Raw genomic sequence first — 14,438 nt, 5'->3', positions numbered from 1 at the left:
GCCCTTATTTATTGGACCCATCTCCTGTGCTTCTGGAACCTTCTCTCATCCCACTCTCAGGAGTGGTTGAGACACCTGTCATTCAAGGGAGGCAGCACCAGTAAGTCTAGGCAGGTTGCACCAGGTCCTTCCCTGCGAGTTCTGGAATCTTCTCTTGAGGCGGTGGTTCCAGGAATGTTTGAGATACCAGTGCTGTCACTTGGGCCGTGTCCCTTACCTCGTGCTCGGGGAAGGCGCTGGCACACGAGTGTCCTGGCAGGAATGTCCCCATGCTATGGTCTCCCCAAGTCTCTGTCCCCAAGCAGCTCCCCTGTGTCCCTGTCCTGAAACGTCCCTGCAGCCTGGCAGTCCTGATCCTGCCCCAGCGAGTAGCACAGCGCTCCTGCTCCAACAGGCCAGGCTCTGCCGTAGGGATTCATCTGCTCTGCTCCTGTTCCTCCCCAGCTGCACAGAGTACAAGGGTCAGGGCTTGGTACAGACCTCTGACAGCCAGGTTAGTCCTCATACCAGAGCTGTATGCTCATTCACTTGCTCTGCCAGGACATTCAGGGTCCCAGCCAGGTGGCACCGAGCTTTAGGGGGAGCAGAGGGCATGGTGCTCGCATTCGTGGCAGGCTGAGGTGCCATCCTGAGGCTGAGGTGCCATCCTGGTAGCAAGGCCCAGCTGGGCCAGGGGCTCCTTCCCCATCCTGGAGGCAGTGATGGATCGTGGCCCTTAAGGAGAGTCCAGTGGGACAGTGTGTGGGAGAAAGAGGAGCGCGTGTGCAGCTCCAGAGCCCACAGCCATGGGCTGGCAGTGGGGAGGTGACATGGGCGAGGGAGAGGGCAAGGGTGGCCGGCCTTCTGTGGGGCATGTCTTGGTGGCTTTGGGGCTGTCCTTACCAGGCACTCTCCAATCTGCCAAATCTGTGCTGTCTCAAGCAGCTGCCTGAGCTGTTTCCATTTCAGGAGCTGAGCAACCCCAAGGAGGGCTTCCTGAGAGGCCTGCAGAGCAGCCCAGGTTGGGAGATGCGAATGCAGCCCAGCCAGGAGACCCTGCATCTCCGCACTCTGCCAATGCCTTTGCCAGCCTGTTATGGGAAGCTGCATCTAGGCCACAAGTTGGGTTGTGACACCTTGGGCAGACACGTCGGGCAACCACTATGTCAGGGCAGCAAGACAGAGCTTGCCTAGTCCTTGGCCTAGGATGACTGTGGGGACAGCCTGAAATCCCCTAGGGATGCCAGTGCTGGGGCTTTGCTGGGCAAACCTGGACAGAAAAATGGACAAACACTCCTGGTCCCACATGATTAACGTGTGTGGTCACACACCTGCACCACACTGGGGAATGGCTCATGGGCATGCATGGGCAATGGGAGCAGGCTGCTGTGCATGTGCTTCCTCATCTGCATTTTGCGGGTGCCCACCACAATGGGAAACAAAGACTGAAAAGAGTGAAGCATTTTATTCAGCATTAATCCTTAAAATAAAGGTTCCCAAATCCCCCAACCAGAAGAAAAACAAGTATGTTTCAAAATGTGTAGACACATCTGCAATTTCCCTTTTGTTTTATTAGCTTGGTTGATATCCTTGTACAGTTATTTCACAGAGAAAAGGGAGAAACTACTAAGACCAAAGCAAACTCACAGCTTCCCAGTGTTTGGGCCACTGTGAAGCTACCAGGTTACATCCATAGGAACAGCAGAAATGTGCAAGGTGACGCACAGGATTTGACTCAGTGTTCATTAATAACCTAGACTACTATATATTTTCTTATAATATGAAGAGGAAAATGAGCAAGAAGGAAATCAATTAATTAATGAAAAAACCAAGCAGTAACACTGTTTACAAATATACAAAAACTTCATATTATAGAACTTTTCTCAGCATAAAGCCCCAGAGAAAAAAAAAGAGAAAAAAAGGTTGCTTATTCAGAAAGAAGGTAGGATGCAATTTTCAACAGTATACCACAGTCAGCTTCATGAAAGGTCTCAAGGGTCCAGTGCCAAATGGCAAGGTGTTACAGATAAATGTCACTGATATTTCAGAATATGCTTGCAGTTTGAAGTGGAAGAGCCCTCTGGCTCCAAGGAAACGACTTACCAGTCAGGTTGGAGCTACATTTGCTAATATAAAAACATTGAATTTTGACCATGAACAGTTAGCAGGAATTTGCTTTTTGCTACCTCTACAGGAACAGCCCAGCAATGGTTTGTCCTTGATGAGCAAATAATTTTCTCTGCTTTTACCACTTATGGAAGATAAGCATGAGGAATTAACAGAACAAGTAAAATACTGATATTTCTGTGATTTTCTGAAAATCATGTAATAAGAAAGAGAATAATTTAATTTTAATTATTGCTGACGTTCATTGTCGGATGAAATGAAAACAATGAAATAAATGAGATAATAAAGGATTCGGCAAATCTAAACAGACAAGCACTATCTGAATTCTATCTTTGATTATGGAAAGGCCCGCGTCAGCCTTGACCATCGTAACCATACCTTCAGGGCTGCTTTCATCTGAATAATGTATTTTTGGTTCAGATCCCCTCGTTATGTAAACAAATTTGTGTTCAGGATTCTTCAGAAGTAATGTTGTTTGGATTAAACTAGAAATTGTAATCAAAGGTCGTATTTGAGTGGGGCTTTAATTATAAACATGCACAGTCCTTAAGAAAAACATTGCTTAGGAAGGTGCTGGAGTTCTGGGAGAATTTCAGCAACGCCATCTACCTTACAGCTCTGAGCAAGGTTGTCTTAATTCTGCTAAATATCACTGTTTATTAATCATCCTGTTTTTACAAGGTCACCAACTTCTAAATCTGCAGTCATTTCAGTGTTGCACATTGCTGATGTGCATATTTTTTTGTCTTCTGGTAGACCGCCGTTTTTATTTAGAAACAGTTGTTACTATATCCTGACTCCTCAGTAATTCTCAAAAATTGTGCTTGTGAGAGTCCTTCATGACTGCAAACCTGTAGAAACTGCTAAGGATGGATATTCTGGTTTATACTTGATTATGTCAGATAACTTTTTTTCCAGATTCAAATTCCTACTTTACAGTCATTTGATACTGAGGTCTCACTATATGCTTACATGGCTGGAAGGGGAAAGTCTTAGGTAGTTAATAAGAGGAGTCTTCTGACCTCTTTTAAATATCTGCTTCTGGATGAAATTAACTGCTTTCTGAAAGTGCTCTTTCATTGCCCTTAATAACAGAGTAAATGTAGAGGAATATTCATCTGTAGATATCTTTATTTGGTCACATGAATTCCACCCCAAAAACATGGGAATAGTTAACAGACTCAACCTTCAGTGTGCCCTTATTAAGAAATGTTAAAATTACAAGAGATCTCAAAACCTCTTATTCATTTAACCTACTTGGAGAAAAAAAAAAGTTATACCTTGGTTTGGGGTTATTGTTCATTTATTTTATAACTTTCTGGGTGCTAGGGATTGTTTTGGGTTTTTTTTTTGTTAATTGTATGTATTTTATCCCCTTCAGCATCAAAAAGTGCAGCTGGAATAAATGGTGGAAGGAAATATTACTGGGGTACCCAAGTTCATTCTTCGGGGCTTCACAGACAACCCTCAGATGCAAGTCCTCCTCTTTATGCTGTTGCCCCTTATCTACATTGTGAGTCTGGTGGGAAATCTCACCATCATCACATTAATCAGAATTGAGCCTTGTCTGCACATTCCCATGTGCAGACTTTTTCCTCTGTAACTTGTCCTTTGTTGATATCACTTACTCCTCTGTGATCGCCCCACAGACGATGGTGAATCTATTAGCAGAGAAGAAAGTAATTTCATTTGCTGGTTGTGCCACACAATTTTTTCTTCACTCTTTTTCCATAAATGCTGAGGTTTTGCTCCAGGCTGTGATGGTTTACGATCGGTTCATATCTGTTTGTGAGCCACTGCGGTACGTAGTCCTTACATCCAGGAAACTTCGTGTTCAGTTGGCTTCTGCATCATACTTACGTAGTTGCATTAATGCAGTTGCCCACACAGCTTCATTGTTCAGCCTATGCTTTTGTGGCCCCAGTGTCATTGACCACTTCTTTTGTGACATCCTTCCCTTGCAGAAACTTTCCTGCTCTGGTGGGCGCTTTGCTCACACGGTGCATGTGGTCTTTTCTGCAGTAGCAGGGTTGAGCACTGTTCTAGTCATCCTCACTTGGATGTCATCTGTATATCATCAGTTCCATTCTACGAATTCACTGTACCCGGGGCAGGTGCTAAGTGCATTTTAGAAAGTGGAACCAAAAAATCCATGCCTTCATCTGCAATGCCATGAGCCTAAACTCTTTATGTTGAGCCTAAACTATTTATGACTTGGATGAGAGGACAGAGTGCGTCCTCAGCAAGTTTGCAGATGACACAAAACTGAGTGGAGTGGCTGACACTCCCAAGGGCTGCGCTGCCATTCAGGAGGACCTGGACAGGTTGGAGAGCTGGGCAGAGAAGAACCTCATGAGGTTCAACAAGGGCAGTGCAGGGTCCTGCACCTGGGGAGGAATAACTCCAGACACCAGTACAGACTAGAGGTTGACCTGCTGGAAAGCAGCTCTGTGGAGAGAGATTTGGGAATTCTGGTTGACAAATTAACCATGAGCCAGCAATGTGCCCTCATGACCAAGAAGGCCAATGGGATCCTGGCTGCATCAGGAGGAACGTTGCCAGCGGGTTGAGGGAGGTGATCCTGCCCCTCTGCTCAGCTCTGGTGAGGCCACACCTGGCTGCAGTTCTGCACTCCCCAGCACAAGAGGGACATGGACCTACTCAAGAGGGTCCAGGGTAGAGTAACAAAGATGATTAAGGGACTCGAGCATCTCTCTTATGAGGAAAGACTAAGTGAGTTAGGCCTGTTTAGCCTGGAGAAGACTGAGAGGGAATCCTATCAATAAGTAATACCTGAGGAGAGGATATAAAGAGGATGGGACCAAACTTTTCTTGGTGGTGACCAGTGACAGAACAAGGGCTAATGGTTACAAACTGAAACACAGGAAGTTTGATCTGCGTATGAGGAAGAAGGTTTTTCTTGTTAGGGTGACAGAGCATTGGAACAGGCTACCCAGAGAGGTTGTGGAATCTCCTTTGGAGTATTGAAAACCTGGCTGGATGCAACTTTTTGCAACGTGCTTTAGGTGTCCCTGCTTGAGCAGAGGAGGTGGACTAGATGACCTCTAGAGATCCCTTCCAACCTTAACCATTCTGTCTGATTCTGAGATTCTGTAAACTTTGACTCCAGAACTTCAAATCTGCTTTCCCTTATACCATTAGTACTTCCATAAGGGATGACAGCACATTAATCCTGGGAGCTTCACAGTATCTTCTGTAAGTTAACTTGGCAATCTATGGACTTTGCGTTTCAGAAGAATACACTCTTTGCTGGTTTCTGCCAGTTATGTGGATTAATTTCCCTCTCACAGAATCTATGCAGCTCTTTATTTAACCATGAGAAACTTGATCTTTTAATCTCGAGTGTCAATATTTTTTCTCTCTTCAAGTCCGAAGATATTTAGCTCAGCAAACGTTCCATTAAATTGAGCCATTCAGAGAAATTAAGAAACAGAAAGCTCTGGGGGTTTATTTTTCTTGGACTGGATAAGAAGATTATTCCTTGAACATGGACTTATCTAGGCAAGATGTTTGATTTAGTTACACATAAGCATATCCCTTGGTGAATAAGAAAAGACCTTGGCAAATACATAGTTGTTTTAACTAAAGCATCTTAGAAGAACATTAGTTTGTGCCTTGAATTAATTTGTTGCCATATTTCACGTGTCGGTGGGGCATCCCAATACAGAAGTCAATGTGAAGAGAAAGTATTGGAAGGAGATTTGTGCTTCTTAATGTGTTTCAGAATGGCTGAAGCACAAGTCTGATGTTAACAGAGAGCTTGAGAAAAGGCCTTCCCAGAATGCAAACAATCTCTAAGTATCACTTTTCTTTAGGGGTTTAATTCACCCCTGCATAGCCTAGAGCCTCAGAACAAGAAGACAGGTTGATGTGACTGAAATTACTGGTCTGCTTCAGAGCAGTCTGTGGAAAGGATCTTCTCCTGTACTGAATAGAAGCATATTTTTTTCTCATTCCCTGTGCTTCCCTCCCTGGTGTGGAAAATGATCTTTTTTTGGTCCATGATGACATGCATTACTATATAACAGAAAAAAAAGAGAAAAATAATGCAGAAGACCACATAGAAACAGGAAAAAAAAATCTTTTCAAAAATATGAGGAAGAAGGTTGATTTGCATAACTACACAAGAAGACAGATTATCTCCACTGGGAGCAAAATGGATATTTTAATTGTCCCAGTGTGCCTTGCCTTGTTTTCAGATGCTGCAGCCAACTAGGAATTCTACACCCAAAAAGAACATAAGTATATGGAAGTGCAAGTTAATTGCTAAAATACCTCCTTTCTGACAAAGAGCAAGTGACTTTCTCTCCCACAAGTAAAGTCTGTCTCTAGCTCAGCTCAAGATACACTTTCAGTTTTAGAGAACAGAAAATGCTTCTTATTTGGAGCCAATGGAGATTGTGCATCTTGCAGTCAAAGCTGCATGATTTTCTTCCTCTCTCTCTTTCCTTCTTTTATAGGGGACTTCATTGACAAGAGAAGCAACATTAATGCTCTCAGCATGCTAAGACATGAGTGGTAAGGTAAGAATAGTGGGTCACAAAAATAAGTTCTATTGATAAGCCGGAATATGGAGGATGAGTTTGTGAGGGAAGTGGGAAATCCCTTTCACCCACCTCCCTGCCCATCTATCAATACAGGTATTCCTGAAAATAATCTCTGTGTTTTTTTTTTTTTTTTCCCATACTATAAGAGCTCAATTTAGGAGCTTTCAAAGCAGATGCTTCTCATTTCACTGAAATTTCATTTGGCATAATTATCATGAAAACAAACTCTTTGACTGAAGATAACAAATTATAAAATAAGCTAACACCTTACTGGATACAGTCTTGGAAAAGCTGTAGACTTAAAAAAAAAAAAAAAGGCATGAAAACTATGCTAAAACCAGTGGAGGAAAAACATCAAAAGAATGAAAAAGGAAAATTTGTTTCTTATGCTACCATGAGTGGGCATAAAAGATTTTTCACTTAAATTTCAATGGGAAAATTTGGATTAACATTTAGGAGAAAACTGATTCATAACTATTTTTTAAGAAAAACCAAGTGGCTAGGTATTGTATGAAAAGAGAGCTACCAGAGAGTTTAAAGAACAAATTCAGCAAAAGGTTCTAGGAATCACATTGGTGGAGTGCTTTCTTTCTTGGAAAAAGAAAAATGGACAGACCAGTAATTCCAAGTTTCTTCATAATTTTCTATTCATGGCCACAGAAAGATTATTTCTAGACCTCTGAAACAGAACCTGCTTGAGAAGTCACCGATTATATTTTTTACATTAGTTTCAGATTTACAGAAGCATCAATAGACCATGAGCCCTGCTCTTTTTCAAGCTGAACTTTCATTAGTGCTCATGGGTCAGCTTTTCCAAGCTACTGGCTTTTGCTTGCTGCTTACCACAGTTGCCCCGAAATATAATTTTGGGATAGCGGTAATCTACAGACTTATTTGCGCCTCATCTCGATTTTTTTTTTTTTAGCAAGTGTTTATATCTCATCAATGTACAAAGTTAACTACCTAGATTATTTCTATTAAAAATGAAAAAAAAAAATTGGGGGAGGGAAAAGTAGTGAAGTTTGCAGGAACAGGTGTCATTTATTAACCTGTGATCCTCCAAAGTACACAGAAAGAATACATACGTTGAATGGCAGGAAATATCTCTGAGATAATTGAGGTCAAAACTTGAAAAATGTGAATAGGAAGATACAGGTAATATTAAACCTTCATCCTCTGTTAACTTGACTAGAGCCATGCTGGCCTTCTGACAGGTACCTTTCTGACAGGTGCCATTCTGACAGGTACCTGTCTTTGCTTTAGTGTAACCCTGGCTTTCTCACCCGTGATAGATGGCAGAAGGAAATCACACCGTGGTGACGGAATTTATCTTATTGGGCTTCACAGACAACCTGGAGTTTCAGGTCCTCCTCTTCATGGTGTTTCTGTTGATCTATTTGTTCACCCTAGTGGGAAATCTAGGGATGATTGTGCTCATCCGGATCAATACCAGACTCCACACCCCCATGTATTTCTTCATCAGCAGCCTTTCCTTTTTAGATGTCAGCTACTCTACCATCATTATTCCCAGCACTCTGATGACTTTTGTGGCAGAGACAAAAGTCATATCATATAGAGCATGTGCATCTCAGCTCTTCCTGTTCTGCATTGCAGTGACAGGAGAATGCTACCTCCTGGCCGTGATGGCCTATGACCGCTTCATAGCCATCTGCAAGCCCTTGCTTTACCCTGTCATCATGTCCAGGAGGTTTTGCATGCTCCTTGTATGTGGATCCTACTTCATGAGCTGTGTGAATGCAACTGTTCAGACGACATTCATATTCCGCTTACCCTTCTGCAATTCCAATATCATCAACCATTTCTTCTGTGATGTGCCCCCCATCCTGAAACTCTCCTGCTCTGACACTTACATCACTGACCTTGTCCATTTCACCTGCGCTACTGTGCTTGTCACCTCCACTATCCTCCTCATTGTCATATCCTACATATGCATCGGGGTCACCATCCACAAGATTAAATCGTCGAAAGGCAGATGCAAAGCTTTCTCCACCTGTGCTTCCCATGTGACTGGCGTTACCATGTTCTATGGGACAGGCTCCTTCATGTACTTAAGACCCACTTCAAAATACGCTGTGGAGAATGACAAGATCATCTCTGTGTTTTATACCCTGGTAATTCCCATGCTGAACCCTGTGATTTACAGCTTGAGGAACAAGGAGGTCAAAGAAGCCCTTCGAAGGACAATAGCAAGGCTGTATTGCTCTCGAAGAAAACAACAGAGATTCAGAACTCTAAGTAGAACGGAGAGGAATTGATGTGTTCTTATTCTTGAAAAAGGTGAATTAAATATGCAGGTAGGTGGGCTCTCCCCTGCCAAAGAAAAAGGAAAGGGGAGCAATATCCAAGACTGCCTGTTGCTGCATCTATCTTTTCTGAAAAAGGCTAAGTAAACCCCTTCCTATTGCAGGGCTTCTTTTTTCCCCACACCCTGAAGAGAGACATGTATCCGCAGCAGTCCTTAGAAAATGCCTCAGGTGGTGACAGTCACTAGTTCAATGGCAATGCACTCTGTAACATAGTAGTACCTCACATCTCATCTCATGGTGTGAGCTGTAGATGCAACTACGGATATTGTCAGACAAGTCCACTGAAAATAATTAAACACATTCTTTTTTATCTGGAAGTCAAAGATAGTAGGATGCAACTTAAAGTCAAGAATCTTACTGTATATATCTTACTGTCCAAAACTGAGTTAGGCTTTCTGGATTCCTTTATGCCCATTCACGCTAAGTTTTAGCAACACGTACTTCCAGTTCATATGTTACATGATAACACACTTTCATGCCAGATGACCTTATGTGGTGGTTACAAGATGCCAATTATTACGTATGCTCCAGCAACTCCTGTGTTTCAGTTGTCCAGGTAGTACCTGCAATGGTAGGTGAACGAAGAGATGGACTTCCAGGAAAAAGCAGATCATCTCACATCCCTTTCAAAGCCCATTAGGGCTTCATAAAGTGAAATCCTCATGCTAAGTTTAATGCAAGAGACCAACAAATATACTATCCCCTGGAGTATTGGTCCTTCTCCATAATATGACGGGAAGGTTCTCTCTGGTAGCGGATAAACGTGGGCCAATTGATCTATGTTGTGGGCACTTGTTTCAAATAAAATCTTACCCAAAGAAGTCACATGAATGCATAATTATTGGGAGGGGAAGCAAATCCTTATTTACAGCAGGAGATGTGATAAAGGAGGTGCTTGCTGTTCTTGTGGTAGGGGCCTGCCTTCTTAATGACCTGGCATAGGGAGTCCAACAGGGTGAACTTTAGGAAGAAGAAAACCACTTGAAGGTAATAGGCCCAGCATATTAAATCAAAGAAGTCAAGAACATACACAATAAAAACAGAGACTGGTGCTTGATGGCATGGAGAACCTTCAGGCTAGATGGCGGGTGAGAATGAGCCCCTCTTTTTTCAGATTTTTTCCTGTATCTAAGAAGATGTGTACCTGGGGAGATTGGATCGTTGTACATCCCTGTTCTCAGTGCTCCCCAACAACCCAGGCAGGAATGGCAACTGCAGCCCACCCAACCACTACCACCTCCTCATATATCCCAATAGGATAGCCCAATTCCAAGAGGAGATTACCATGCCACCCCAGCACAGCAACTTCAGGACATTAGCGAGGAAAATAACAGATCATGACATAATCTGACATAAACATGGTTTAAAATAGAAGCCTTAAAACAAAGAAAGCAGCTAGCAGCAGCAGACCAAAACAACTGAGTTTGGTACATAAAAGATGATTGGCTTCTACCCAGCATCAGTGCATCAGCAATATCTAGACTCTGCACATTTCTTAATGATATCGTAATGGGGTTCTATAAACCTGGATGGTGCATAGCTTAGTGGCAGTCATTGGGAATAAACCTAGTTGGCCTTCATCCAGCTTTTTTAAGTCATAATCAGGCATCATCAGTGCAGGCATCATCAGAGGTACTTCACTGTATCTACCTTTGGAGATTGCTACCATGCAGCAAACAGAACAAGAATGGAAAAAAGTGAAATGGAGGTAGCAAACACAGTACCCAAGGGGTACCAAATGCCACCTCAGTAGGCTTCCAAATCCCACTTGGAATCACCCAGTGGTTATTTTGATCTGTTAATCCAAACTGCATCCAGGCCATATGGGTGAGTATAAGTGCATATCAGACCAGTATCTGATCAGGAACTAAATAAAGCAGGAAAAGAAGAGGAGTGGTTTAAAAAACTAATCAGAGAAGGTGTATGCCTCACTGCAGCATATAATTTACTGGAAGTGGTTGGGTGTGATGGGAAAGTAGCACGGGCATTGTCTGGAAAATGGAACACCAATTGCCGAAGGATTTATAAACACTTAACACCAGCTGATGTGACAAATCGCATTGAACTGAAACTGACTTCTGATAATCAGGAAGTGGCCTTGGTCTGATTTTCTACACTGCAGTATCACCTTTCAATCAGAGGACTACCCAGGCCTGCAGGGACATGAGCATGCATCAGAACCAAAGAACCAGAACTTTCTGCATGGGCTATTACTCTTAATGAAGTGTAACTGATAGCGTTTTAACACGTACATGCTGTACTGCCTCTAAAAGGTCATGGTGGTGTCATCCATGCCAGGTCAGACTGCAGCTACTTGCACGTTCATGATTAACGACGAGTAGAGTCAGTCTCCCATCCCAATAGCAGCAATTCATATATGGAGGCACCACAAGGAGGCACTCAAAGGGAAGAGAGAGGGAATGGGGTGGTTTCTCTTGATAATACCTTCAGGTGGAGCAGTGTATAGAGGCAAATGCCCTATCCACGCCCTGAGGTTACACTAACAGAAACTGATGGACAATGCAGAGAGTAAAATAAGCGTGCCAGGAATTCCCCATAGGTGAAAAATTTTGAAAGACAGTGAAATAGGTTTGCTGTCTTACCAAAGTTGCTCGGTAAGACTGCAGTTACCAGTGTAATTGCATAAATACGAAATAGAGGTGTAACACCAGCAAAAGAGGAGTCAAAAGGGAAAGCATGAGTGGGAGGGAAAGAGAGAAAAGAGAAATATAAGCTAAAGAAGATCATATTAATAGAGCTGCTTGTGGGTGTCTATTGATTATTTCAGAATCTGATCATCAAAGCCTGGAACAGGACAATAAACTTGTACTTCTGACCATCCCATGGTCAGAAGGTGACGTTGATTTCGCAGTCAAAGAATTTTGCACTATTTCTTCTAACGTCAACAAAATGGTCTGGAAGACACAGGGAACTCCTGCAACATCCCAAGAAATATACAAGGAATATGCAGGGAAAGGAGAGAGATCTGATAACTAATCCTTAAAATCATAAATATTTTCATTTCATCAGTCCTTTTTAAATGTAGGATTTATATGTCCAGTTGCCACCACTAGGATGCCAACCTTTAGATTTCTGCCCTCTGACACATGGAAACACACAGATTGACCTTGTAGGAATTTGCAGGACAGGTAACAATCCCTTGTTACCACTAAGGGATAGAGCAAATTGTTATTCAGCCATTAAGCACTAGTGGAGTTCAAACAGGTGCATTGCTGAGTGTTGTGATGGATCTTGAAGATCTTGAATCTTCTATAACCTAGTTGGGAAGCATCTTGGAAAATGCTTTATAAGAATACGAGGGTTGTTACCTTCCCCTCCTCCACCAAACTACCCTGATAAAGAAAAATGAAGAATGCATTTAGAGCAGGAGTGTGGGTTGCAACAAGTCTTTTCTCAAAGAGGAGGAACAGATATCAGGAGGGTAACCTGGCTCCAATTTTTGCAGCTAGTGCTGTGTTCCAGGAGCCGTAAGACATCTGATGAACAAGTGTATGACTAATTGCCCACCCAAACCAGCCCTGCCCTCCCCCAAACTACTTTGAATTGCAGAACCTGAAAGCAGCAGATATGCCTGGAATAAAGATTCTAGAGTAAAACAAGTACTGAAATGTGACAATTATGGCTTAATTTTTACAGTACTAATACAGAGAAATATCTTACCCAGAATGACGTGGTTAATCCATGTAAATCAAACAGAAAAAAAGTTGTGGTGTTTTTTTGGTTTTTTTTTTTTTTTTTTTGGCTTTCCAGACTTTAGTAGGGCTCCAGGCTCCTAAAGGATGATACTAATCAATAATCTATGTGAATGAAAACTCTTACAAAAGTCAATTCAGATCAAGATCTTCACAGTCAGGAGATCTGAATTTTCAGCTAGGTATAGTTTTTACAGTAGAGATTTTTTTGAAAGGTATTCTCAAGGAGAAAAAGCACACCAACTACTCTTATAGGAAAAAGGTATCAAGGAAATCAGAGAACTCTGTCAGAGCTCTTTTCAGTCTCTTCTTTCATGCATTACTAGTAAGAATGATTTTTTTCCTTCCCTTACAGAGTAGGCTCCTAAGGAAAAGAATCTGTACTATCAAATAAAGGCTAAGGAATAGAGCTCATTCTCTTCCCTAACTCTATGAAAGAAGTAGCATGCTCTAATACTGGAGTACTAGACATTTTAACCATTGGAAACAAGACTACCCTCAGCATCATATTCCACATAGAGTACGTAGCCCCAACCAAAAGTTAGCATCACTTGCAACAGACCTTTCATAGGGTGAGGTAGGGGAAAGGCATGTGGGTGGGAACCACAGCTGTTGCTCCTATATAAATGCCATCCTTAACCACAGCTGTGTTTTTTTCATTGTTTTTCTTTCCTTCTGTAAAGGAAAAGCGTGGAACTTGTTTTCTTGTTGCTGAAATAAAAAGGTCTTAGTAGTTTACCTGGTAAGTATATTACTTTTTTAAAAAAAAAAAAAGAGCTTGAGGGTTTTCTTTAAAAAGATGATTAAAAAAACTTAGATGCATTGAGTAGCTAACTTGCAGTGTTTCTGGCTTTTAAAGTTTTATCAAAGTGAACTCGGTTAGATTTTTTTCTTTTCTCTCTGGCTATGGGTGCTCTGCTTCTCTTTAGTTCTTTTGACCATGCTACACATTTTCTTTTTTTGAAGTGGAAACCTACAGGGCTGTGAAATTGTAGTCTAATTTTCTAGATAAATTCTTTGTAGGTTTCCTAGTTTAGTCTTCTGCTCAAAGTAGGCCTAATTAAATTAAGGTACTAAGGGTCTTGTCCAGTGTTTTGTTTCCCCTGTCTCCAAGTATGAAGACTTTGCAATCTGTTTAGTCTTCCGTCCTAGTGCTTTGCCACCCTCTGGATGAGAAATATTTTCTTTGTTAAAAACCTTGTTTGTATTAAAATTTTTCATCTTGTAAGTACAATATGTAAACAGTGAGGGCTGTAGTTAGAGAGCTGAAGTTAGAGGCCTGTGATGTCTTTTAACAGGGCCTCTTCCAGACTGGGTTCAATGAGTATGTATAAAAGTGGGACCTCTCACTTCTGTTTCTCTGGGTGTCTAGTTACCATGTACTGAGCTCAAGAGCAACAGTCTGTTTAGATGATAAAGCAGAAATATTCAGTACTCTATACTATGCTTGTTATTATGTATGCTCTTTCCATTCTGTCTTTAACTCCAACACCTCTGATATGGGGAAAGCACCCCTTCTCCTGAAAGGGTTTGGGAATTTAATAAATGCTCCTTACTCAAATTACTGCTCAACTTGGTCAGTAACTGAACAACCTAAAGCAGGCTTCCTTTCCTGCCTTAGGGAGGTAGGTCCCTGATCCCAAAGCTTGGGGATATATGTCAGACTGAAAGACATGTGCTTTTTTAATGATACATATCATTCAAAATGGTTTACCACACTGACT

The 14,438-nt window shown here is 42.0% G+C and overlaps 2 protein-coding genes across 2 annotated transcripts; both read left to right on the top strand.

Annotated features, from left to right (window-relative positions):
* Positions 1-3,511: 3,511 nt before the first annotated feature.
* On the top strand, positions 3,512-4,227 carry LOC148592625 (olfactory receptor 9K2-like). The gene is given in 3 exon segments (XM_088534204.1): positions 3,512-3,694; positions 3,696-4,166; positions 4,168-4,227. Coding segments are annotated over 3 exon segments (714 nt in total).
* A 3,739-nt stretch (positions 4,228-7,966) lies between these two features.
* LOC104578373 (olfactory receptor 5AR1) lies at positions 7,967-14,100 on the top strand. The gene is made up of 2 exons (XM_010225928.2): positions 7,967-8,889; positions 14,013-14,100. Exons 1-2 carry the CDS (start codon positions 7,967-7,969, stop codon positions 14,098-14,100), a joined length of 1,011 nt encoding a protein of 336 aa, XP_010224230.2.
* The last annotated feature ends 338 nt before the right edge of the window (positions 14,101-14,438 follow it).

The sequence above is a fragment of the Tinamus guttatus genome, unplaced genomic scaffold, assembly GCF_059628265.1.
Source record: "Tinamus guttatus ecotype Peru unplaced genomic scaffold, ASM5962826v1 Tinamus_guttatus_pri_ptg000546l, whole genome shotgun sequence".
In the NCBI taxonomy this organism is placed as follows: domain Eukaryota; kingdom Metazoa; phylum Chordata; class Aves; order Tinamiformes; family Tinamidae; genus Tinamus; species Tinamus guttatus.
The sequence above is the reverse complement of the archived record's forward strand: the minus strand, read 5'-3'. Positions and strand labels throughout refer to the sequence as shown.

Coding starts and splice junctions, on each gene's coding strand:
- LOC104578373 (XM_010225928.2), top strand. CDS start 7,967: ATGGCAGAAGGAAATCACACCGTGGTGACGGAATTTATCTTATTGGGC. Junction 8,890..14,012: donor CGAAGGACAATAGCAAGGCT/GTATTGCTCTCG, acceptor GTCTTTTAACAG/GGCCTCTTCCAGACTGGGTT.